General features: G+C 43.8%; 1 protein-coding gene across 1 annotated transcript in view; it reads left to right on the top strand.

Moving 5' to 3' along the window:
* The window catches only part of SMO (smoothened, frizzled class receptor), a 46,428-nt gene extending 19,462 nt beyond the window's left edge, over nt 1-26,966 (top strand). Inside the window, exons 6-12 of the mRNA XM_077264401.1 lie at nt 3,307-3,430; nt 5,724-5,816; nt 18,342-18,450; nt 18,570-18,755; nt 22,339-22,487; nt 25,114-25,248; nt 25,892-26,966. Coding sequence (XP_077120516.1) covers nt 3,307-3,430; nt 5,724-5,816; nt 18,342-18,450; nt 18,570-18,755; nt 22,339-22,487; nt 25,114-25,248; nt 25,892-26,484 — 1,389 coding nt within the window. The 3' untranslated portion in view covers nt 26,485-26,966. The remainder of the gene's footprint in view (nt 1-3,306; nt 3,431-5,723; nt 5,817-18,341; nt 18,451-18,569; nt 18,756-22,338; nt 22,488-25,113; nt 25,249-25,891) is intronic.
* The last annotated feature ends 368 nt before the right edge of the window (nt 26,967-27,334 follow it).

Raw genomic sequence — 27,334 nt, forward strand, 5'->3', positions numbered from 1 at the left:
TTTCTAAATATTTTTTCTTAAATACATGCAATTGGGGCTAAAAATCATTTTAGCAATTGGGTTTCAGTAAACATTTTGCACCATTTGCCTCCTCTAGCCTCTGTATTACACTGCCTATTGCTGGCTGCAGAGTGAGATATCGGGGTCAGCCACATTATCTTCCCTTTATCAGATGCATTGGGGACATGATTTTGGGACATTACTGCTATACAGGTATAACAGGTTCTTCTGCTCTTGTTAGTCCTACTTTCCTCACAGAATGGCTGCTGGTGGAGGAACGTATGACCAGACCTGTGCGTCAGTCTCTTTCAATAGGAAAGCAGTTTTCTCTTGTGAGGATTTCAGTTGGACAAGACCGATGGACAGGTCTGGTCACATGGGAACAGCGGCACCAACATCGCTAGAATAGTGACACCGACATTGCTAAAACAGCAGCATCGAAATTGCTAGAACAGCGGCACCGACATCGCTAGAACAGCGGCACCGACATCGCTAGAACAGCGGCACCGACATCGCTAGAACAGCGGCACCGACATCGCTAGAACAGCGGCACCGACATCGCTAGAACAGCGGCACCGACATCGCTAGAACAGCGGCACCGACATCGCTAGAACAGCGGCACCGACATCGCTAGAACAGCGGCACCGACATCGCTAGAACAGCGGCACCGACATTGCTAGAACAGCGGCACCGACATTGCTAGAACAGCGGCACCGACATTGCTAGAACAGCGGCACCGACATCGCTAGAACAGCGGCACCGACATTGCTAGAACAGCGGCACCGACATTGCTAGAACAGCGGCACCGACATTGCTAGAACAGCGGCACCGACATCGCTAGAACAGCAGCACCGACATTGCTAGAACAGCGGCACCGACATCGCTAGAACAGCACCGCTGCAGGAGGTAAGTATCAGCTTTTCTCTTATGCAATAAACACCGCTGGTGGTTTCTCAAGCTTCTCCTAGCAAATCATGATAAAACAGACAGTACCCAGATGTATAAGAATGAAAAATAAATACATTCCCAAACGTCTCTCATCAATTAAACTGTAAAAAAATAAAAATTCCTTGGATGACACACAGAAAGAAGGTATCTGTGTGTTGTCGATTTCTTCACTCATTGACTTGAAAGGGCAAGTTTAATCAGTGACTTGGATCAAAAACAAACATGTCTCTGTTTTTGCTGATGCTCAGTCTCCAAACCAAAATACAACCCCATAGACTATGAAAGGTACATGTTCTATCCCTAAATGCCAAGTATAAAACACGGATGTCTGAATGGGGCCTGACATAGATTAAGTATACTCCAGTGGTCAGTGCAGGTTTCCAGTATGTTAGGGTACAGTCAAGGAAATGTTGCGTTCTAGTGGCTATGGTGCTTTGGGTTTTACTATTTTGGTGACCACTAATGTATTTCACAAAGTGTGAGATGACAATTTAAGGGAAATGCAAATTTTACAAGCATAAAAAATGTAGTGCAAACAAATAATACAAATTAATCAAATTATACTTTTCTCCGACATAAGACTGAAGCAAAATGCTTTATTCTTTTATAAGGACAACTCCATCCATTTTGGGTGCACTAGCTTTCTTAAAGGGAACCTGTCACCCCCCCAGGCATTTGTAACTAAAAGAGCCACCTTGTGCAGCACTAATGCTGCATTCTGACAAGGTGGCTCGTTTAGTTCTTGGTGCTGTAACTGCAGAAATAATCGATTTTGCAATTTGTCCAAAATACCTTGAAATAGTCCTGGGGGCAGGTCTTTCCCCCCCTAACGCAGACGCAGCACTGCCATCACTCATGCCCTCTTGTCGCCTGGCGCCGCCGCCTTAGCGTTATTTTCAACTGTCCCGACGCCTGCGCTGTTATCTTATGCCTTGGGCATGTGCAGTTAGCGCTGCCCGTCTTCTGACATCATTTGATGTCTTGCTGACTGCGCCTGTGCGGCCGCGCTGCCCGAGATCCCGCCCCGCAGTGTCTTCTGATTTATTCATACTGCTGGGCAGCTGACATGTGCCCGCAATAGCCGCGGGTGCAATCGTGATCCACCCGCTGCTATTAGCCTGTTAAATGCTGCTGTCAAACTCTGACAGCGGCATTTAACAAGCGCTTCCGTCAATTGCACAGGAAATACGCACACCGGTGACCTGCGTCACATGATCACGGGCCACTGGTGTGTTGGCATGACAACCTGAGGTTTCCTGGAGCAACCCAGTGGTCGGTGATAATAGCAAGTGAGTATTTCTGCTATATAGAAGCGATCTGAACTTCACCTCTATGTAGCAGAGCCGATCGGGTTGTGGCAGCTTATAGTCTCCTATGGAGACTACTGAAGCATGCCAAAAGTAAAATAAAACTGTTTTTAAAAATATAAAAAATATATAAAAGTTCAAATCACCCCCCTTTTGCCCCATTCAAAATAAAGCAATAAAAATAAGATCAAACCTACACATATTTGGTATCGCCATGTTCAGAATCGCCCGATCTATTAATAAAAAAAAGGATTAACCTGATCGCTAAACAGTGTAGTGAGAAAAAAAGTCAAAACATTGCATTAAAATACAATAACGGGCGATCAAAAGATCGTATCTATACCAAAATGGTATAATTAAAAATGTCAGCTCGGCATGCAAAAAATAAGCCCTCACCCAACCCCAGATCACAAAAAAATGGAGATGCTATGGGTATCGGAAAATGGTACAATTTTATTTTTTTATTTAACAAAGTTTGGAATTTTCTTTCACCACTTAGATAAAAAAAGAACCTAGACATGTTCAGTGTCTATGAACTCGTACTGACCTGGAGAATCATTGTGTCTGGCCAGTATTAGCATTTAGTGAACCTAGTAAAAAAGCCAAACAAAAAAGAAGTGTGGGATTGCATTATTTTTGCAATTTCACCGCACCTGGAATTTTTTTCCCATTTTCTAGTAAAAGACATGGTAAAACCAATGGTGTCGTTCAAAACTACAACTCGTCCCACAAAAAAATAAGCCCTCACATGGCCATATTGACAGAAAAATAAAAGAGTTATGGCTCTGGGAAGGAGGGGAGTGAAAAACGAAAACGCAAAACTGAAAAAATCTCCAGGGGTTAATTATGTGTGTGTATATAATATATATATATATATATATATATATATATATATATATATATATATATATATATATATATATATATATATATATATATATTATTTTTATACTAATATATATTATTTTTATACTATAGTAATAAAATGCTATAATTAAATAAAAAGTATCTGATGAAGACTCTTGGGATATTTGTGCTTGTGCCTTAACAGGTGGATGGTGACTCTGTGAGCGGTATTTGCTTTGTGGGATACAAAAACTATAGATATAGAGCTGGCTTTGTTTTGGCTCCAATTGGGATTGTCTTAATTGTCGGAGGTTACTTCCTTATCAGAGGTGAGAATACATGAAACAAAACACATGAAGCTGCAAGAAATCAATAATATGAACAATGAATAAGCAATAAAAAAAAATAAGGAAAAATAAGGAAACTAGTAGCAATATTGGTGGTTGATCATATTTAATGACTTGAGGACTTACATTTTCTGCTGATTTTTAAATGGAAATTGTGTATGTGTGTGTATACACACAGAGGGTATGGAAACTATTCAGACCCCCTTAAATTTTTCACTCTTTGTTTCATTGCAACCACTTGGTAAATTCAAAAAAGTTAATTTTTTTGTCATTAATGTACACTATCCACCCCAATGTGATATTTCAGTTTTTCTTTTACAATAAATTTGCAGAAATATCTACATTTCTGGGTTTTGTTCAGTGAAGATGGGGTGAAGAGTGTACATTAATGAGGAAAAAAATGAACTTTTTTGAATTTACCAAATGGCTGCAATGAAACAAAGCATGAAAAAATTAAAGGGGTATGAATACTTTCCGTACCCACGGTGTACATACACATACATACATACATACAGAGAGATATCTATATTTATACATAAAATATTTTATGTATACTTTCATATACCGTACTTATATACAGTGGAATGTAAAGGTTTGGGCACCCTTGGTGAAAAGTTACTGTGAGCAGTTAGGCAAGTTGAGGATGAAATGATCTCTAAAAGGCCTAAAGTTAAAGATGACACATTTCCTTTGTATTTTAGGCAAAATATATATATTTTCACCTTTTACATTTAAAAAATGACAAATAAGAAAAATGGGCCAATGCAAAAGTTTGGGCACCCTGCATGGCTAGTACTTAGTAGCACCCCATATCAAGTATCACAATTTCTAAACACTTTTGTAGCCAGCCAAGAGTCTTTCAATTCTTTGACAGATTTTCATCCATTCTTCCTTGGAAAATTCGTCCAGTTCTGTGAGATTCCTGGGTCATCTTGCATGCACTGCTATTTAGAGGGCTAGTCACAGATTTTCAATGATGTTCACATCAGGGAACTGTGAGAGCCATTGTAAAATCTTCAACTTGTAACTTTTGAGGTAGTCTATTGTGGATTTTGACGTGTGTTTAGGATCATTATCCATTTGTAGAAGCCATCCTATTTTCAACTTTGTTTTTTTTTTTACAGATGATGTTATGTTTGCATCCTAGAATTTGTTGAAATTTCATTTAATCCATTCTTCCCTCTATCCGTCAAATGTTCACCATGCCATTGGCTGCAACACAACCCCAAAGCTTGATTGATCCACCCCCCATACTTAATGGTTGGCGAGATGTTCATTTCCTGAAATTCTGTGCCCTTTTTTCTCCACATATACCTTTGATCATTGCGGCCAAAGAGTTCTATTTTAAACTCATCGGTCCACAGTACTTGTTTCCAAAATGCATCAGGCTTGTTTAGATGTTATTTTGCATACTTCTGATGCCGAATTTTATGATGAGGACGCAGGAGAGGTTTTCCTCTTATGACTCTTCCATGAAGGCCATATTTGTGGAGGTGTCTCTGAACAGTAGAACAATGCAGCACAACTCTGGAGTCTGCTAAATCTTTCTGAAGGTCTTTTACAGTTAAGCAGGGGTTCTGACTTGCCTCTCTAGCAATCCTACGAGCAGCTCACTGAAATTTTGCTTGCTCCGGACCTCATCTTGACCTCCACTGTTCCTGTTAACTGCCTTTTCTTAATTACATTAGAAATGTAGGGCAATTTGAAAATGCTTTGCTATCTTCTTATAGCCTTCTCCTGCTTTGTGGGCCTTCACTATTTTAGTTTTCAGAGTGCTAGGCAGCTGCATAGAAGAACCCATGGCTGCTGGTTTTTGGCACAAGGTTAGAGGAGGCTGGGTTTTTTATAAAGCTGGTAAATTTGCATCACCTGGCCTGGATGATAGTGAACAAGCCATAACCCTAACAGGCTAATTAAGGTCTGAAATCCTGGTCAAAGTTATCTGAGCACACACATCTCCAAGGGTGACCAAACTTTTGCATCGGCACATTTTCCTCTTTGCAATTTTTAAAATGTAAAAGTGACTATATAGAATTTTAATTTTTTTCCCCTAAAATACATAGGGAATGTGTCATCTTTAACTTTAGCTTTTTTAGAGATAATTTCATCTTCAACTTGCTAAACTGTTCACAATAATAGTAATTTTGACCAGGGGGTGCCCAAACTTTTACATCCCACTGTATGATATGTAATATAGCTTGTCTCTTAATAGACTGTAGAGATATACGTGTGATAATGGAGATTTTCTGTTTACTGGACATCCATTCTCTTATAGGTGTGATGACACTGTTTTCCATTAAGAGTAATCACCCTGGACTACTTAGTGAGAAAGCTGCCAGTAAAATCAATGAAACCATGTTGCGGCTAGGTAATGCTTTTCCTTTTAAATTCAATTAATATAAGGTCTGTTACAGTAAATTTTCATGTAGAGATGTGGTGTTGTGCAGAAAGTATGTGTTATGAGCACCCCATAATAAAAGGAACCTGTCCGCAAAAAAAAGTATGTACTTGTAGCCACAGTGGTAATCAGTAGGTAAATACAACTTAAAGAGGACCTGATAGGACCTGTTGCCAGGTGAAATGTGACCTGTTTTTGGTGATTATTCTTGCTGCACCCCTAAGGTCGGCGTTACACTTGCGAGTGCAATGCGAGAAACTCGCGCTAGTCTCTCACATCAATACCCGGCACTCGGGATTGGTTCGTTCAGCTGCATAGAAATACATGCAGCCGCACACTCCGGTCCCGAGTGCCGGCGGCAGTGCCGGGTATTGCTGCGAGAGACTCACGTGAGGCAGCAGAGACAGTGAGCTGCACACGTTAGCGCAGCTCAGTGCCTTGTGCTGACGTGAGAAAGTTGAGTGGAGTTTATACCCAATGAACTCTGTTCATCTCACTGACGTCAGCGCGAGCGTGAGAACTTTCCCACGGCTTTCGGTTCCAACACCACACCCATGCATACCTAGTAACTGTGATTTGGAGGTCCCTGACATATAGATGATTTATGATGCTATAAGTACAAGCACAGGAATGTTATCAAGGTTCCCCAGTTAATTCTTTACAAGGATTTTTTATACACAGTTGAAACTAGAAGCTTACATACACTATATAAAAAGACAAATGTGTGTTTTTCTCAATATCTGACATGAAATCAGAATAAACCTTTCCCGTTTTAGATAATTTAGTATGATGATTTAGTAATTAGGATTACCATAATTATTAATATTTGGCAAATGCCAGAATAATGACAGAGATAATGTTTTAAGACATTTTTATTACTTACTGCAAAGTTCAAAGTTTACATACACTAAGATTACTATAATTCTATGTGTCCACAAGGATAATTAATCGTTAGACACTTGGAATAATAAATATCAACAAAATGTCTGTTGTGGTACCATCGCCACCAGCCTAGAAGTGATTCCAGCAAAATAAATTGGTTTAAAAATCCAATATTTATTAATAATTAAAATAATGAAAGCAATTAAAGCAGACAGGGCCAAAAACTTCCATGAAGAGGGAGGGTTATAGATCAATATCAAAATGCAGCAGAATAGGGTATGCAGGACAATAACAAACATATAATAAAAGCAAAAATATACTGCTGTACTGATTGAAACAATTGTCATAGAACATAATACTAGAATATAGTGATAGAGATAATAAACAAACTGACCAAGAAATTACTGGAGAATCAACGTAATAAAAGTTATGTTAATGTATATATTAGTGATGAGCGAGTGTACTCGTTGCTCGGGTTTTCCCGAGCACGCTCTGATGACCTCTCCGAGTATTTGTTAGTGTTCAGAGATTAACCCCTTCATGACCCAGCCTATTTTGACCTTAATGACCTGGCCGTTTTTGCAATTCTGACCAGTGTCCTTTTATGAGGTAATAACTCAGGAACGCTTCAACGGATCCTAGCGGTTCTGAGATTGTTTTTTCGTGACATATTGGGCTTCATGTTAGTGGTAAATTTAGTCGATAATTTGTGTTTATTTGTGAAAAAAATTGAAATTTGGCAAAATTTTGAAAATTTCGCAATTTTCAAATTTTTTATTTTTATTCTGTTAAACGAGAGAGTTATGTGACACAGTTACATAGTTAATAAATAACATTACCCACATGTCTACCGTATTTTCCGGCGTATAAGACGACTGGGCGTATAAGACGACCCCTCAACTTTTCCAGTTAAAATATAAAATCTTCTTAAAAGTCGGGGGTCTTCTTATACGCCGTATGTCGTCTTATAGGGCCGGTGACTAATGTGCCTTTTGGGTGGGAGTGGTCCCGATGACGACGAGGGGGCGTCTCACAGGAAAGTGTGAGTGGACTATCCCCCATTACCTCATCGTAGCGCTGAAGCGTGGGGTCTCTGCTGGGAGCGGCGGCTGCTCTTTGTGCCGCGTGGGTGCTGTGGGGCGGCGGCTCCTCTTCTGCAGTGTGGGGCATCTGTGCTGTGGGGCGGCGGCGGCGTATTTTCATGCAGTCAGTCGGGGCTCCTCCGGCATCTTCTTAAAGCCCGGAGGCCCCGCCGGCAGCTCCATTGCTACGATGCGGTGGCCTCCGGGAAAATGGCCGCTGGGCGCGGTGCATGCTCAGATTCAGATCTCGTCCCGAGATCTCGGGAGACGAGATCTGAATCTGAGCAGCGGCCATTTTCCCGGAGGCCATCGCATCATAGCAATGGAGCTGCCAGTGAGGCTTTAAGGAGATGCCGGAGGAGCCCCGACTGACTGCATGAAAATACGCTGCCCCACAGCACAGAGGCCCCACACTGCAGAAGAGGAGCCGCCGCCCAACAGCACAGCACCCACGCGGCACAAAGAGGAGCATCAGCCGCCGCTCCCAGCACAGAGACCCCACGCTGCAGCGCTACGATGAGGTAATGGGGGATAGTCCACTCACACTTTCCTGTGAGACGCCCCCTCGTCGTCATCGGGACCACTCCCCCCCACCCACCCTATACACCCGGCGTACAAGACGGTACCCGGCGTATAAGAAGGGTTAAAAAGTCGTCTTATACGCCGGAAAATACGGTACTTTACATCAGCACAATTTTGGAAACAAAATTTTTTTTTGCTAGGAAGTTATAAGGGTTAAAATTTGACCAGCGATTTCTCATTTTTACAACAAAATTTACAAAACCATTTTTTTTAGGGACCACCTCACATTTGAAGTCAGTTTGAGGGGTCTATATGGCTGAAAATACCCAAAAGTGACACCATTCTAAAAACTGCACCCCTCAAGGTACTCAAAACCACATTCAAGAAGTTTATTAACCCTTCAGGTGCTTCACAGCAGCAGAAGCAACATGGAAGGAAAAAATGAACATTTAACTTTTTAGTCACAAAAATGATCTTTTAGCAACAATTTTATTATTTTCCCAAGGGTAAAAAGAGAAACTGGACCCCAAAAGTTATTGTACAATTTGTCCTGAGTACCAGGGCCGGCGTCAGCACCTGGCGCACCTGGGCAAGTGCCGGGGCCCTGGCGAGACAGGGGGGCCCACTCATGCTGTCTGGGATACAGTCAGGGCCGGCGTTAGGGGCCCCCCAGCCACTACAGCAGAAGCTCCACTGATAATCATAATCAGTGAAGCTTCCGATGTAGAGACTGGTTGAGGACCTGTAGTGACATCACGATCATGTGACCTGCCATGTGACCGTGATGTCACCACAGGCCATGTATTCATAGGCCAGTGCACTGTCCTCCTGTCCTCCTGCACGGAGCTTCTGAGGGGAGGGAGAGCTAAGACCCGCCGGGCCGGCACCTACATACCTGAGCTGTGATGTGAGGTACCATAAGTCTGCTGCAGCACCCTGTGTGTGTGCTGCTCCTGTGATGGCTCCTGTCAGCTCCTCCTGCTCTTGTCGGCAGTCCCAGCAGAGGAGAGGGCAGGGAGGTGTCTGCTGGGAGCAGGAGGGCTGCAGCTGATACTGTGCAACATCTCATTCCCTCCAGCATAAAGCAGTGTATGTGAGGTGTGTGTAATTGATGTGTGTATAGTGTGTGGTATGTGTAGTGTGTGCTGTCTGTGAGCTATGTGTATGTGTTTATATGAATCACATGTATCAAATGAGCATTTGTTGTGCAGCATGTGTCTGCCATGTATGTATGTGTGTGTGCCATGTATGTATGTGTGTCTGCCATGTATGTATGTATGTATGTGTGTCTGCCTGCCATGTATGTATGTATGTATGTGTCGTATGTGCCATGTATGTATGTGTCGTGTGTGCCATGTATGTGTGTGTCGTGTGTGCCATGTATGTGTGTGTGCCATGTATGTATGTGTATGCCATGTATGTGTGTGTGCCATGTACATGTGTGTTCCATATACGTATGTTCCATGTACTGTATGTACGTGTGTGCCATGTACATGTACTGTATGTATGTGTGTGTCATGTACATGTACTGTATGTATGTGTGTACCATGTACGTGTGTGTGCCATGTACATGTACTGTATGTATGTACCATGTATATGTGTGTACCATGTACGTGTGTGCGATATGTACATGTACTGTATGTATGTGTGTGCGCCGTGTATATGTACTGTATGTATGTGTGTGCCATGTACGTGTGTGTGCCATGTACATGTACTGTATGTATACATTTTTGCACATGTCACTTATTGGGGTCAGTCATCAGCACTACAAATCGACAGTGAATTCAAAACAATGGTACAACGAATACTGATGTGTTGTGATGCTGCAGCCTGCAACCCATTTTGCCCTTTTACAAATGTTCTACGTTAATACTTTCTAATGTTTACTTTAAGGCTGTGTGCACACATTCAGGATTTTTTGCTTTTTTTCCCGCGTTTTTTCTCTATAAAAACGCAAAAAAACGCATACATTAAGCATCCTATTATTAGAATGCAACCTGCAATTTTTGTGCACATACTGCGGTTTTTTTCCGCGGCGGAATCGCATTCTGGAAAAAAACGCAGCATGTTCATCCCTGCGATTCCGCACACATAGGAAAGCATTGATCCGCTTACTTTCCGCATGTGGCTATGCCCACCATGCGGGAAGAAAGCGGATCATGTGCGGTTGGTACCCAGGGTGGAGGAGAGGAGACTTTCCTCCAGGCCCTGGGAACCATATAATTGTTAGAAAAAAAAGAATTAAAATAAAAAATCATGATATTCTCACCTTCCGGCGTCCGCGACAGCCTTCCCGCTCCTCGCGATGCTTCCATTCCCAATAATGCATTGCGAAAATGACCGGTGATGACGTCGGTCTCGCGAGACTGCTACTTCATCTGGGGTCATTGCCGCAATGCATTATTGGGACCGGAGCATCGTGAGGAGCAGGAAGGCTGTCGGGGATAGGCAGCATAGGCAGCATCAATAGTAAAAAGTTGGTCACACTTGTCAAACAATGTTTGACAAGTGTGACCAACCTGTCAATCAGTTTACCAAGCGATGCTACAGATCGCTTGGAAAACGCTAGTGTTTAGCGGGAAAACGCATGCCCATTCCGCATACGATATACCCGCAGCAGGAGTTACGGAATTACCGTGGAAATTTCCACAGCAATTCTGCAACATGTACACATAGCCTAAAAAGTTTTCCACAAAAATTGGCATATAAGGGGTTGACTTATATAAAGCCCCTCTGCTGTATGGTATTGTAGAATTTACAATAGCCATCACGAATGTAAGAAGTGAATTCTGGCATTGGACTATACCTATATTTCTCTGCTGTATCTGTGATTCATGAATTGTGGTATGTGTTAAAGGGGGGGCCCAGTGAGACTCTTTCGCCCGGGGCCCTCAAACACCTGGAGCCGGCCCTGCTGAGTACGACGATACCCCATATGTGAGGGGGGACCACTGTTTGGGCGCACGACAGGGCTTGGAAGGGAAGGAGCGCCATTTGACTTTTTCAATGAAAATCTTTAGCGGACACCATGTCGCGTTTGGAGAGCCCCTGTGTGCCTAAACATTGGAGCTCCCCCACAAGTGACCCCATTTTGGAAACTAGACCCCCAAAGGAGCTTATCTAGATGCATAGTGAGCACTTTGAACCCCCAGGTGCTTCACAAATTGATCCGTAAAAATGAAAAAGTACTTTTTTTCACAAAAAATTTCTTTTATCCTCAATTTTTTCATTTTGACATGGGCAACAGGATAAAATGGATCCTAAAATTTGTTGGGCAATTTCTCCTGAGTACACCGATACCTCATATGTGGTCACAAACCACTGTTTGTGCACACGGCAAGGCTCGGAAGGGAAGGAGCGCCATTTGACTTTTGAATGAAAAATTAGCTCCAATCGTTAGTGGACACCATGTCGCGTTTGGAGAGCCCCTGTGTGCCTAAACATTGGAGCTCCCCCACATGTGGCCCCATTTTGGAAACTAGACCTCCCATGGAACTAATATAGATGTGCGGTGACCACTTTAAACCCCCAAGTGCTTCACAGAAGTTTACAACGCAGAGCCGTGAAAATAAAAAATCATTTTTCTTTCCTCAAAAATGAAGTTTTAGCAAGCAATTTTTTATTTTCACAAGGGTAACAGGAGAAATTGGACCCCAATAGTTGTTGCCCAGTTTGTCCTGAGTACACGGATACCCCATATGTGGGGGTAAACCACTGTTTGGGCACACGTCGGGGCTCGGAAGGGAAGTAGTGACTTTTGAAATGCAGACTTTGATGGAACGGTCTGCGGGCGTCATGTTGCGTTTGCAGAGCCCCTGATGTGCCTAAACAGTAGAAACCCCCCACAAGTGACCCCATTTTGAAAACTAGACCCCCATGGAACTTATCTAGATGTGTGGTGAGCACTTTGAACCCCCAAGTGCTTCACAGAAGTTTATAACGCAGAGCCATGAAAATAAAAAATAATTTTTGAGGAATGAAAAATTATGTTTTAGCAAACAATTTTTTATTTTCACAAGGGTAACAGGAAAAATTGGACCCCAATAATTGTTGCCCAGTTTGTCCGGAGTATGCTGGTACCCCATATGTGGGGGTAAACCACTGTTTGGGCGCACGTCGGGGCTCGGAAGGGAGGGAGCACCATTTGACTTTTTGAATGCAAGATTGGCTGGAATCAATGGTAGCGCCATGTTGCGTTTGGAGACCCCTGATGTGCCTAAACAGTGGAAACCCCTCAATTCTAACTCCAACACTAACCCCAACACACCTGTTCTGTCTTCATACACGTTGATACGGTGTGTGATCCGACATACGGCATAAACCACTTCTGTCTCCCAAATAAGCAGACTGTTCTCTGTAGTCTAACTTGTTTATTGGTAAACATGAGCGCGGTAAAACTATAAGAATACAAATGATATGGGTAAGTATTGGGCAAATAATAACACGACTGCAACTAACAGGGAAAGCATACAGTATGGTGCAACTTCTACATAACTACATACAGCAGGTCCCTGGTAATCACATTTCCTGTGTACTGGCTGCTATACAGTTAATCACACTCTGTACAACACTACATTGCAAGAACAGGGATAATGATCTTACCGGATAAACTTAACCAGGATGGCAACTAAGTGAGGTAGTTCCAGCATAGCAGAAGAACACGTGTGTCCAGGAACAACACAGAGGGAAAATGGAGGTTCTTCATCCCAAAATGCCTTGGTGCAACCCACAATGCAACACTCAAATTATTGCTAAAAAACACAGGTTATAAATTTAACCACCACTGGGTGGTGCTATAACACAACAAAACCAAAACACTAATGGTACTAAAACTTTAATGCATGATATGAACACCCTGTCCTTCATTAGAATGGGCAGAACAACACCCCTAACCCTAATCACAACCCTAACCCCAACACACCCCTAACCACAACCCTAATCCCAACCCTAATCCCAACCCTAACCACAACACACCCCTAACCCTAACCACAAGCCTAATCTTAACCCTATTTCCAACTCTAGCCCTAATTCCAACCCTAACCCTAAGGCTATGTGCCCACGTTGCGGATTCGTGTGAGATTTTTCCCCACCATTTTTGAAAAATCCGCAAGTAAAAGGCACTGCATTTTACCTGCGGAATAACCACGGATTTCCAGTGTTTTTTGTGTGGATTTCACCTGCGGATTTCTATTGAGGAACAGGTGTAAAACGCTGCGGAATCCGCACAAAGAATTGACATGCTGCGGAAAATACAACACAGCGTTTCCGCGTGGTATTTTCCGCACCATGAGCACAGCGGATTTGGTTTTCCATAGGTTTACATGGTACTGTAAACTGATGGAAAACTGCTGCGAATCCGCAGGGGCCAATCCGCTGCAGATCAGCAGCCAAATCCGCACCGTGTGCACATAGCCTAATTCTAACCCTAACCCTAGTTCTAACCCTAATTCTAACCCTAGCCCTTACCCTAATCCTAGCCCTAACCCTAGCCCTAACCCTAACCCTAGTGGGAAAAAAAATATTTTATTATTGTCCCTACCTATGGGGGTGATAAAGGGGGGGGGGGGGTCATTTACTAGATAGGTTTTATCACAGTGATCAAAATGTACCTGGAAGGAATCTGCCAGGCGGCAGATTCGGCGGGCGCACTGCGCATGCGCCCGCCATTTTGGAAGATGGCGGTGCCCATGGAGAAGACAGACAGACACCGGGAGGCTCGGTAAGTATGAGGGGGTGGGATCGGAGCACGGGGGGTGGATCAGAGCACGGGGGGTGGATCGGAGCACGGGGGGAGCGGACAGGAGATCGGGGGAGCGGACAGGAGGACGGAGGGGAGTACGGGACAGAACGGAGGACTGGGGAGGAGATCGGTGGTGGGGGTCATATCAGGGTTTCCAGCCATGGCCGATGATATTGCAGCATTGGCCATGGCTGGATTGTAATATTTCACCACTTTTCATAGGTGAAATATTACAAATTGCTCTGATTGGCTGTTTCACTTTCAACAGCCAATCAGAGCGATCGTAGCCACGGGGGGCGAAGCCACGTCCCCTGGGCTGAAGTACCACTCCCCTTGTCCCTGTAGGTCGGGTGAAGTTGGAGTTAACCCTTTCACCCGATCTGCAGGGACGCGATCATTCTGTGACACAGCATATGCGTCACAGGTCGGATTGGCACCGACTTTCATGACGCATACGCTGTGTCACAGGTCGGGAAGGGGTTAAGTTTTCATCGTGGCAGCTGAATGATTTACAGCTACTGGACAGCTTGATTACATGTGGGGATTCCCTAGCAACCAGGCAACCCCCACATGTACTCAGCCTGGCTAATAGCTGTAAATCATTCAGCTGAGGCGATGAAAACTTAATCTCCGAACACTAACAAATACTCGGAGGTCACCCGAGCGTGCTCGGGAAAACCCGAGCAACGAGTACGCTCGCTCATCACTAGTATACGGTATATATCCATGTGGTGTTTATCAGCATGAAGTCCAGTACATAAAGAAGATATTAAATAATCATAAGTATTGTGATAGTGAAGTGATAAGTTCGTGGAAAAATACTCATATAGAATTTCAGTCAGCATAATTGCAATGATATACCCCTATACTGCTCCATAAGTACAAACAAACAATCCGGAAGATACTGCAAGCTATAGCCAAGGATTACACTATCTATCTGCCTGTAAATAACCAAGAGTGCCGTTAAGGCTAAGCCTATTATAGGCTGTTTATTACCTTTTACGTTCATCCTATACCTGTAACCGTTTGTATCCTTGTTTGTTGCCTTCCCTACTCAGCTGTGTGTATCCTTGTGTCCACTCCTTCTGCTCTGCTCACCGCATCCTGCGGCTCTGTTCTGCTCGCCGCAAACTGCAGTTCTGCTCTGCTCGCCGCATCCTGCGGCTCGGCTCTGTTCTGGCCTGCTCTGCTCCTGTCCTGCAACCTGCGGCTCTGCTCTGCTTGCCGCAACCTGCGGCTCTGCTCACCGCATCTTGCAGCTCTGTTCTAGTCTGCTCACCACATCCTGCGGCTCTGCTCTGCTTTGCTCGCTGCAACCTGCAGCTCTGCTCTGCTCGCTGCATCCTGCGGCTCTGCTCAGCCCCCGGCATCCTGCGGTTCTGCTTTGCTCTGCTTACCGCAAGCTGCGGCTCTGCTCTACTCGCCGCATTCTGCGGCTCTGCTCTGCTCCTGTCCCGCCTCCTGCGGCTCTGCCCGGCTCTCCACATCCTGCAGCTTTGCTACGCTCCCACACCGCACCCTGTGTCCCTTATTCCTCTAGTCTGAACTTATTCCTACAGTCCCTGTCCTTCCAGTCTGTACTGGTTCATACCTGCTTGTGTACCTTCCTGTGTTCCTGCCCTACTTGCTACGGTCCCGATTCTTGCCAGCCGTGCTCACCTGCCTACCAAAGTGCCAGCCGTGCCCGCCAGAGTGCCAGCCGTGCCCACCAGAGTGTCAGCCGTGCCCACCAGAATGCCAGCTGCGCCCGCCTGCCTGACAGTGTCAGTCATGCCAGCCGTGCCCGCCCGCCTGAGTGCCAGCCGTGCCCACCAGAGTACCAGTTGTGCTCATCCGTACTTGCTCGCACCTGTCACTAGTGTTTTGTCCCTCAGTGGGATCCGCTGCTACAGCCAGACACCGCCCTGGAGGGGTACCTGGAAGCTACCTGCCGCACAAGCCTGACCTCACCACTAGAGGCTCGAGTGAACACCTAAGTAGCTGCTTAGTCACGCCCTCCAGGGTAGTCTGGTTCGTTGCACAGTGGGTCCACAATCCTCAGGCCTCTCCCTATGGGTGGAGATGCCTTAAGTACCTGATGCCTCTTGGCAATTGGCTGGGGACACCTTAGGAAGGTGCACACTGTCTCTATTAGAATTAGGGCGTGTTGGGGTCGCCGCCCTAAGCACACAGTCAGGAAGTATGCAGCAGGCAAGGACATGAGGCCCACAGCAAGGAGCCGCAGAGGACAGAACTCACAGCATGGCCCGGAGTGGTGAGTAAGATGGGAGATGGGAAGCCATGCATTGATGTTACAAACGTTAACCCCTTTCTGACCTCGGACGGGATAGTACGTCCGAGGTCAGAAGCCCCTCTTTGATGCGGGCTCCGGCGGTGAGCCCGCATCAAAGCCGGGACATGTCAGCTGTTTTGAACAGCTGACATGTGCCCGTAATAGGCGCGGGCAGAATCACGATCTGCCCGCACCTATTAACTAGTTAAATGCCGCTGTCTACGCAGACAGCGGCATTTAACTACCGCATCTGGCCGGGCGGCAGAAAATGACGGCATCGCCGACCCCCGTCACATGATCGGAGGTCGGCGATGCTTCAGTATTGTAACCATAGAGGTCCTTGAGACCTCTATGGTTACAGATCCCCGGCAGCTGTGAGCGCCACCCTGTGGTCGGCGCTCACAGCACACCTGATTTTCTGCTACATAGCAGCGAACAGCAGATCGCTGCTATGTAGCAGAGCCGATCGTGCTGTGCCTGCTTCTAGCCTCCCATGGAGGCTATTGAAGCATGGCAAAAGTAAAAAAAGATTAAAAAAAATGTGAAAAAAAAAATATATAAAAGTTTAAATCACCCCCCTTTCGCCCCAATCAAAATAAATCAATAAAAAAAAAATCAAACCTACACATATTTGGTATCGCCACGTTCAGAATCGCCCGATCTATCAATAAAAAAAAAGCTAAACAGCGTAGCGAGAAAAAAATTTGAAACGCCAGAATTACGTTTTTTTGGTCGCCGCGACATTGCATTAAAATGCAATAACGGGCGATCAAAAGAACGTATCTGCACCAAAATGCTATCATTAAAAACGCCAGCTCGGCATGCAAAAAATAAGCCCTCAACCGACCCCAGATCATGAAAAATGGAGACGCTACGAGTATCGGAAAATGGCGCAATTTATTTATTTATTTTTTTTTCAAAGTTTGGAATTTTTTTTCACCACTTAGGTAAAAAATAACCTAGTCATGTTAGGTATCTATGAACTCATAATGACCTGGAGAATCATAATGTCAGGTCAGTTTTAGCATTTAGTGAACCTAGCAAAAAAGCCAAACAAAAAACAAGTGTGGGACTGCACTTTTTTTGCAATTTCACTGCACTTGGGAATTTTTTTCCCATTTTCTAGTACACGACATGCTAAAACCAATGATGTCATTCAAAAGTACAACTCGTCCCGCAAAAAATAAGCCCTCACATGGCCAAATTGACGGAAAAATAAAAAAGTTATGGCTCTGGGAAGGAGGGGAGTGAAAGACGAACACGGAAAAACGAAAAATCCCAAGGTCATGAAGGGGTTAAAGCTTGAGCGGAAATGGGTCTTCCAAATGGACAATGACCCGAAGAATACTGCCAAAATGGTAACAAAGTGGCATAAAAATAACAAAGTCAATTATTTGGAGGGACCATCACAAAGCCCTGATCTCAATCCAATTGAAAATTTATGGGAAAAGCTGAAAATCCAGGTGCGAACAAGGCGACCTACAAGCCTGGATCAGTTACACCAGTTTTGTCAGGAGGAATGGGTCCAAATTCTGACCAACTATTGTGAGAAGCTTGTGGAAGGATATCCCAAATTTGTGACCCAAGTCATTCAGTTTAAGGGCAATGATACCAAATATGAAATGTATGTAAACTTTTGACTTTGCAGTAAGTAATAAAAATTCCTTAAATCATTCTCTCTCTCATTATTCTGGCATTAGGCAAATATTAATAATTATGGTAATGCTATTTGACCTAAAACAGGAAAGGTTTATTCTGATTTCATGTCAGATATTGAGAAAAACTTGCATATGTGTCTTTTTATATAATGTATGTAAACTTCTAGTTTCAACTGTATATAGAAGATCATGTAGTTCATAGACACCAATCTGAGCAGGAGCTAATAATGTCATGCGTGGGAATGCTATTTAGCAGCTCGGGATAATTGTGGTGGCATGACTGGATATATCCCAGCATTGTCACATGCCTAATGCACTTCCTTATCTCTTTTAATATAGGAATATTTGGATTTCTGGCATTTGGTTTTGTGCTCATTACATTTAGCTGTCATTTCTATGACTTTTTCAATCAAGCCGAGTGGGAACGGAGCTTCCGTGAATATGTCCTGTAAGTACCGAAATTGGCTAGTTAATTCATAATATATTTGAGTTTTTGCCTCTTTATAGGTGACATCATATGACATCCGTTAACGCAACTTTTCACATGCTTATATGTATATTTGTCAGATGTGAAGCCAATGTGACTATTGCTGCTCAGACCAACAAGCCAATTCCAGAGTGTGAAATAAAGAACAGGCCCAGCCTCCTTGTAGAGAAGATTAACCTCTTTGCCATGTTTGGAACTGGCATATCTATGAGTACATGGGTGTGGACCAAAGCCACAATAATTATTTGGAAGAGAGCCTGGTGCAGGTGAGATTAGAAGTTTACTGAAACACGTTCAGATTTCAATTTCTCATATTTTCAAAATGATGTAAATGTAAGATTAGCCACATGGGCTCTGAAACAGATTCTAAAGCACCACTCCAGCAGGGTTTTTTATTATTTCAGTGCTGGAGTGGTGCCACTAATGTAAGGTCTCTTACCTTAGTAATATTCTCAACAGCCCCCTGTCTTCAGTTGTTCCCGACGCCACTCCAATATACTCAACAGCCCCGTCTTCAGTTCTTCCCGACTTCACTCCAGTCCCGATCCACCATCTTGTGACAGCAACTTCTGATGGGAAGTCAGAGGTAATGGTCACAAGCTCTCAATGTAAGTCTATGACAGCCTAGTTCTGGATTCATTCTAGGTTTCATAGACTTACATTATTATTATTATTATTATTATTATTTATTTATATAGCACCATTAATTCCATGGTGCTGTACATGAGAAGGGGTTACATCAAAATACAAATATCACTTACAGTAAGCAAAACTAACAATGACAGACTGATACAGAGGGAAGAGGACCCTGCCCTTGCGGGCTTACATTCTACAGAAGGGCTTACATTCTACAGGCGGGCTTACATTCTACAGGCGGGCTTACATTCTACATTGAGTTGTGACTTCCAGATCGTCCAGCAAACACAGGAGTGATCCAGCAGGTCACAACCTGCTGTAGACTGACCGGAACTGTAAGGCGGCCAGGGTGGTAGTCGTGGCAACTGGCATTACGGTTCCCACACCCTGACGCCTCACAGATAAAATAACAAGTTTTCTCTGTGGTGTGTGTGACAAAAAACGTACGGTCACTGCCAGATTCTTTTCAGGTCCCATCACTCCGACTGAGAAGATTTGTGACTCGGAGATATTTTATTCAAACAATATAACTTTCCTGCGCAACAGCATTTTCAACTCATAGGCAGCACTTTTCACACAGAGTTTCACATCCTGCACTCTCCCTGTCGTCCTGACAGAACCCATTTTCTTTTATCAGTAGCTTCTCCTACCCGACAATCCCAGCCATACCCTTGTGGACAATCTGTGTCCCTCCTTTTCCTTCCTGTCACCAGCTCTTTATCAGCCCCTCGTCCAGCTCCAATGGGATGAGGTGCCAGGAACGTTTTCACTGTGGCCCATGCCCCGGTCTTAGACCCCGGATCCTGCTTAAGGATAATCCTACTAACTGGTGCCCGTCCACACCGTCCTCAGCTTGGGGTCCCTTAATGATACGTCAGCTTTATCCCCACAGCCTCAATCCTGTCACTGTGCACATGTCCTGCCCATGGGCAAGCCTCCCGGGCTTCTAACAGAACTAGGAAGTATCCTGACTAAAAAGTACTCTGCTCTGTGCTGCCCCTCCCATCAGGTTAACCCCTGTGTTGCATGTGTCCTTCTCTATTCTACACTATACTCTATCACTTATGTGCCCCCTCTATTCTAACCCCTATAGTTCCATATTTTCTAAGATCCTATTCTAACCCTAATCCTATGCACATCATATGACAGATACATTATATAAACATTACATGACAGTTACAAGACATCACAGTACACTACACACGCCAGTACTCCTCTGACTAGTTCCATGGGTGTCCTGCACTGCTGTATCACAGTCTCTTTACTCACACAGCTTTTACTCACAACTGCATTGGTTTGAGGCCTCTAAACACGCTGGCCCTCCTCTGACCAGTTCCCGAAGGTGCCGGCAGCGCTGTGTTAACTGTGGATGCCAGGCATCTCGGCTCCCCTGGCTGCTTGGCTCCGCTCTGTCCTGTGTCACTGCACACCGACAAAGCTCCGTAGAGCCTCTTGCTCTGTCCTCATCCAAACACCAGCCGGACACTGACTCTGACCCTGACACCTGACACACCTATACCCTTTGCTGCAGGGTTTTTAACAAACAAACCTGTGGCTTCCTGCCACATGGAAAACCCGGACCGGAAATGAAACAGACTGCACCATTAACATACTGCAGTCAGTTTCGTAACACAAAACCCAGAGCAGGTTTTCCCTAAATCTGTTTTGGACAAACAGTATGTCCAAGAGTAACCTTATTTATTATTATATTTAACCTGCATTGCAGTCACTGCTACGCTCATGACTGTCATGCACACTTATGGACTTCATACGTCTCCATGCACAACCTGGGGAGAGCACACAGTGACCCCTACCTGTGACATTGGTCACTGCTTCACCATTGCAATCACAGCTACACCTGCGACTGCAATACCGCCACATATCCTCACCACGCCTCCATGCACATTCTAGGGAGCACAAACAGCGCCCCCTAGCTGTAACAGGTGTCACTGCCTCACAGAGGGTAGGAGCAGGGAACTTAGCTTAGTGACACCGCTCCACTGCAGGAAAAGATAAAAAACACTGGAGTGGTACTTTAAGTGTATCTGTCACGGGCGACTTAGGTAGGAAAGAGCTAATAACCCGGGCCCCTGCGATTTCCCTCAGACTAGGGAAACCCTGACTGACCCTCTCCCAGAGTTTACACTGATGGTGTGCATGTCTGGGCCTCCACCCTCGCCCTATCTCCTGTTTCAACCCTAGGCTGAAACCACCCCCCCCCCCACCAGTGAAGAGACCACACTCCAATACCCACAGTTAGCACAGACAAGGATAACGGAAAAATAAGCACCTCGCCGCAGTCACTCAGGAATACACTATAAATGCAAAGGGCAAAACAAATACAAATATGGGAAGGAGAAAATAAGACAAAGAGAAATACACCACCAGCAACGATACTCCAACTACTTAGCTCACCACTCCAGACCGAGATAACCACGCACAAGACAGAAGCTATAATCAGCGACGCCCAATGTTCAGGAGAACTATTTAAAGGCAATGGGCATGGCCCAGCTTCCAATCCGAGCACCAGGTAAATTAACCCCGGACCAGCTAGATAAAATCTAGCCGACGCCAATGAGCGCATAGTGGACAAAAGCGGAATTACCGCTGTCTGTCGGATGACCTGGTCTGAACAGCGTCCGACATGACAGTATCTTCACCAGTATGCACAATGAAGGTTGCCCTTGATGCCTACTAACAACTTCAGGTAAAGCTATGGGGTGTTCCCGTTTTATTACAATATTACATGGTCTGATTCACACTCTGTTGCCAATAGGTCTGTACTTGGGTCATATGGCAATTACTAAATGGGTAAATGTAGTGCTGAACATAATGTTTTGTCAGATATCATTCATCTTTGTTTTTACAAATGTACAAGTTTTGGGGGTCGGTTTGCATGCCTCAGTTATGTACCTACTATTTTATTTAATCTTTGAAACATACACATATGTTTATACTCAAATAGCCTGAATGCATTATGTAGTCCTTCATTTCACCGGTGGTGCTGCTGCTGAACACACAGAAGATCCTTGTTATTGGCTTTTTGCATTAGTGGTCTCATCTAATAAAAAGGAGTTGTTCAAAGCAAACATTAATGCATATCAGCATGTCTGTGGACATTGCATAAAGCTGTTTATGAAGCAGTATAACCACATGTAGCGTGTATAGGCTTTTGATTGGAATACTTTTGATTTTTATGACAATGTTTGACAGGATTTTGGGACGTAGTGATGATGAACCCAAGCGAATCAAGAAAAGTAAGATGATTGCAAAAGCGTTTTCAAAGCGTAAGGAGTTACTTAACAACCCTGAGAAGGAGCTCTCCTTTAGTCTGCATACAGTATCCCATGAAGGACCAGTTGGTAAGTATACCATTTACATGGTTTTATGTAAGTCAGTCAAAAGATCTCAACCTCACCCATTGATTAAACGGATTGTCCACTACTAGGACAACTCCTTCGCCCTCTGAGTGTTTGCCCTGGTTAAAATAAAAACACCTTGGTCGGGGTCACACGAGGGATGTTTCTCAGACCGATCATCATAATGACACACTGAACAGAGTTTGAGCCGAGTGTTAGTTTTCTGTGATCTGATTCCCTCACATGAGAGAATTGCAGCACAGGTGTGGAGAAGACGGAGACCTTAATTTCTCCATTGTCTGAGTTTGCGGATGTCAGACTGCACTGTAGTCTGGTGTTGTGCATTCTCCCATAGACCTGAATGTGTGCCCTTGCTGAGGTTTGCCTAGCCACTTGCAGCATGCTGTGATTTTTTTTCTCATGCTAAATTGGCATAGCACTCATCCGAGTCATATGTTTGTGTGCGCATACCTTTATATTTGACTCCAGTGATGGTGCCGTTTTAGCGGTGTCGACACTCACGTTCCTGGGGCTCACATGAGCTTCCTATGTCCCACGAGCCCTGCGCCCAATCAGAGCTTGCGTCACTGGGCCTGCCTTCAGACATATAAGTAATCAAGAGGAACTGAGCAACCAGCCACAGCTCTGACTTCCTCTTGATTACTTATTTGTCTGAAGGTGGGAACAGTGACACCAGCGGTGATTGAGCGCAGAGCTAACGTGATGTAACAACCTCATGTGTACCCGGGTACGTGAGCATCACAACTCTGGAGCGTCACCAGAGGTGAGTATAAGTGTTTTTAGTTTAACTGGGGCAAAGATTCAGATTGAGAAGGGGGTGTCCTAGTAGTGGACAACCCTTTTAAAGATTACAAGGAGAGAGAGTAAATTATGTTATGTTAGTATTTAACTCCTTCATCCCCCAAGCCTGTTTTCACTTTCACCTTCATGACAAGGGAAATTTTTACAATTCTGACCAGTGTCACGTTATGTGGTAATAACTCTGGAACGCTTCAACGGATCCCAGTGATTCTTAGATGGTATTTTTGTGACATTTTGTACTTCATAATATTGTTGAAATGTGTTCAATAACCCCTTCAAGTGCTTCACAGGAATTAATGGAATGTGGAAAGAAAGAAAAAAAAATGAACATTTTTATTTTTTTACAAAAATGTTTAATTTAGACCCACAATTTTGTATGTTCATAAGAGTAACAGGATAAAATGGATCCCAACCTTTGTTGTGCAATTTCTCCTGAGCACGCTTATACCCCATATGTGGGGGAAATCTACTGTTTGAGCGCACGGCAGGGCTCGGAAGCGAAGGAGCACCCTTTGACTTTTTGAACTTGGCTGGAATCAAGAGCTGACTACACGTCGTGTTTGGGGAGCCATTGATGTGCCTAAACAGTGGAAACCCTCCACAAGTGACCCAATTTTGGAAACTAGACCCCCCATGAGACTTATCTAGATGTGTGGTGAGCACCTTGAACCCCCAGGTGCTTTACAGAAATTTATAACGTTGAGCTGTGAAAATAAAAAATCTATTTTTTTTGCCAAAAATTTTCATTTAGCTCCAAGTTTTTTATTTTCACAAGGGTAACAGGAGAAAATGGACCCCAAAAATTGTTTGCAAATTTATTACTGTAGTATAATTGTACTATCCATTATCTAGTCCTATCAACTTAACTAAATTAATATGTTTTATTTTTTCACGCACAAAAAAACCCCTACAACCTGAGGCCGATCAATGATTTGTGTCACCAACCAGCATTCGATGAATGTAGGATGCACTCACGGATGTGGTGCAAAAAGGGGATAAAACAATAGACAGGAACAAAAAAATGTCCTTGCCAAAAGCAAACACTGACTGCCCTGTACATGTCCAAAGCTAAAATGAGAATGTGCAGGGCGGTCATATTAAGGTCATATTGCCTCTGTGCACTCTGATTGGTGCGATCGGTGTCATTGTCTGATCACACCAACCAGAGCAATCAAAGCTGGTCCTGGTGACACTGCCATCCCTAGGCTGCAGCCTATGATCGGCACTGTTACAGCACCAATCATAGCCTGGACATCATTGTTTCAATCAATTTTATTGCTTGAAACACTGAAAACGCTGCGATTGGTTGTTCAGAATTGAACAGCTAATCACAGCGATCGTAGCTGTGGGGGACTTCGAAAGCCCAGCCAGCCCCCCCCCCCCCCCCCCCCCCCCCGTGACGACGAAACAGCAGGGCACCTTAATACGATGACGGTGCGCACTTTAGCCATGACGTACCCAGTATGTCCAAGGTCGGTAGGAATTTAACAAATATGTTGTACTGGGTACGTCCAAGGTCCGGAATGGGGTTAGAAAAAGAGAAAAAAATGGCATATGGCCCCAAAAATGTTCTTCAGTTTAGAAAATGGGAAATGTGTAGCCATTACCAGCATAAAAATTGGTTAACTGTCTGGTCTTGAAGGGAAGCCATTATCTGAAAATAATCTGTTTAAATCAAATATCAAATTTTTTAGTTAAATGTATATATATATATCTTTTTTTTTTGCCATGCAATGAAAAGTTGAAATCTTGCAACCTTGGGGCTTTTTTTTAAACTAACATCCTGCTTTTTTTCTTTATGCCTCAGCTGGTTTAAACTTTGATATCAATGAGCCATCAGCTGACATGTCTTCTGCATGGGCACAGCATGTCACAAAGATGGTGGCTAGAAGGGGAGCCATTTTACCACAGGACGTGTCTGTAACTCCAGTGGCAACGCCAGGTAACAAACAACTCTCCCTTGTTCTAGATTATTTTTCATTATCGCTATTTTGAATCTCCTACATGTGCCAGAAACATTGATATCTTTCCAGAATTATTATTGTCTAGATTTTGGGGGCCTATTTTAAATCATTGCTCACTTTTAATCTTGGCCTTCAGTCTTCCATAAAGAAAGTGATTGCAATCACTTTCTTGTAATGCTGCAAGTGCAGATTTAGATGACAACTTAAAGTGAACCTGTCAGCAGGATTTTGCTAAGTAAACTACAGACACTGTTAGGATGGCACTGTTATACTGATTAAATTGATACCTAGCTTGAATAAATCGGTCTTGTGGTTCTTATGTAATCAGTGTTAGAAGTTTTCATGTAATGATATACTTGTGCTTCGGGGTGGGACTGCAGGCAAAGTCTTATACTCCTGCTCTAAGCCAGAGAAACCAAGGAAAGACCAGCCCACAGGCCACCATGAAGCACAAACCGTCTGTCTCTCTCTGTCTCTATGATGACGGACATGTTTTTGCTTTGGGGTGGCCTGTGGGAAGGTATTTCCTTGGTTTCTCTGGCTTAGAACAAGAAGTATTATTTCCATCCATAAAAGTTTTTTCATCCTTCTTAAGGTGATTTAAAACATTTGTTTTTTTAGTACCTCCTGAAGAGAGAGAAAACATGTGGCTGGTAGAAGGAGATAATCCTTATGGCCTAGAAAAGAAGACTAAGAAGAAGAAAAGAAGAAGGAAGAAGGAGATCAGACCAGTAGAGGAAACAAGGGGCATGGACATCTATCCACCGCGGACATCAACTGCTGTGCCACGTCTTCCAAAGCTTCCTGCTAAACCTGGTCTAGTGACTAGGTCTAGAGAACCTCAAGAAATTGAAGATGTTCTTCCAGGATCATACAGAGAGTTCAGGAGATGGCCTCCTCTACAGGGTAGTCTATATCATGTTGAGAATCTAGATGACCACCATGGATATAGAAGATATGCTCACACTAATTTAATATCTCATCCCTATTCTGTTGATGAGTTTCCCCTTCCTGAGCGGAGCAATGTTCATTTCATCCCTCAACCAAAGCGTGATGGAACATTTCAGTATTCAAATGGGAATCCCCACCCATATAATATGGGGAACGGGCACCATACTGACAGAACTCAAACTAAAAAAGCAGGGATTCCCCCAATGCATTCCAGGGCAAACCTGATGGATGCAGAGCTAATGGATACAGACTCTGATTTCTAGGCGCTAGTAGACATGTTACAAAAACTTTTGCCGAAGTACAATAATTTAGACTGCATATTAGTTGCAGGCTGGATCCTTTATATCCTTTTGTGCTGATTGACAATTGATGGAGATGTCATGAGCGTTGGACCGGAATATTTTTTAAAGGCTTTTTATCTAAGGCTATGAACATGAGATGATCTGGGATGAGAGGGATTAGACATCAGGACAATGTGGACAGAATCCTTTTTACTGTTCATTCACAAAGCAGCTATGCAGTGCACTCTTCTACTTACTTTTATGGGTTATCTGATGGAAGATGTTCTGCAGGACAATTATTTATTATGTACAGTGCAACTATGGTATATTGTTTCCCCAAGTGGAATGGAATTTCTTGAGAAATATACAAAAAGGGCAAACTGAAATCTGATACTAGTGTGATGGTACCCACTAGACTTCTACTAAGCTTCGTATCTGGAAGTAGCCTCTGGAATACAGAATATGTGCCACGGTACTATACATTTTATAGACCACCATAAAATATGAAAAGCCTAAAAGGACTTTCTTTTATAATACTTTAGAATTAAGTCCCAACGTGACTACTCGATTACGGGAGGTGTCCTTTATTCATTCCATAAGGCCCAGTAGGCAATATGAAGAAGACTCGTCCAAAGCAGATGACTCACAAGGAGCAGGAGCTATGGTGGGCTTTGAGAGCAGAATTACTTGCCTCTTTATTTATGTCTCGGTAATGCCATTCTTCTTTTGTAAATTAATAAGATAAATACTTAGGCATTTTTGTAAATCGAGTAATACTATCATACGTTAACCCTTCAACATCACCAATTGACAAGTTACTCGCCATGGTACA

This window comes from Ranitomeya variabilis, chromosome 5, assembly GCF_051348905.1.
Source record: "Ranitomeya variabilis isolate aRanVar5 chromosome 5, aRanVar5.hap1, whole genome shotgun sequence".
Lineage (NCBI taxonomy): Eukaryota > Metazoa > Chordata > Amphibia > Anura > Dendrobatidae > Ranitomeya > Ranitomeya variabilis.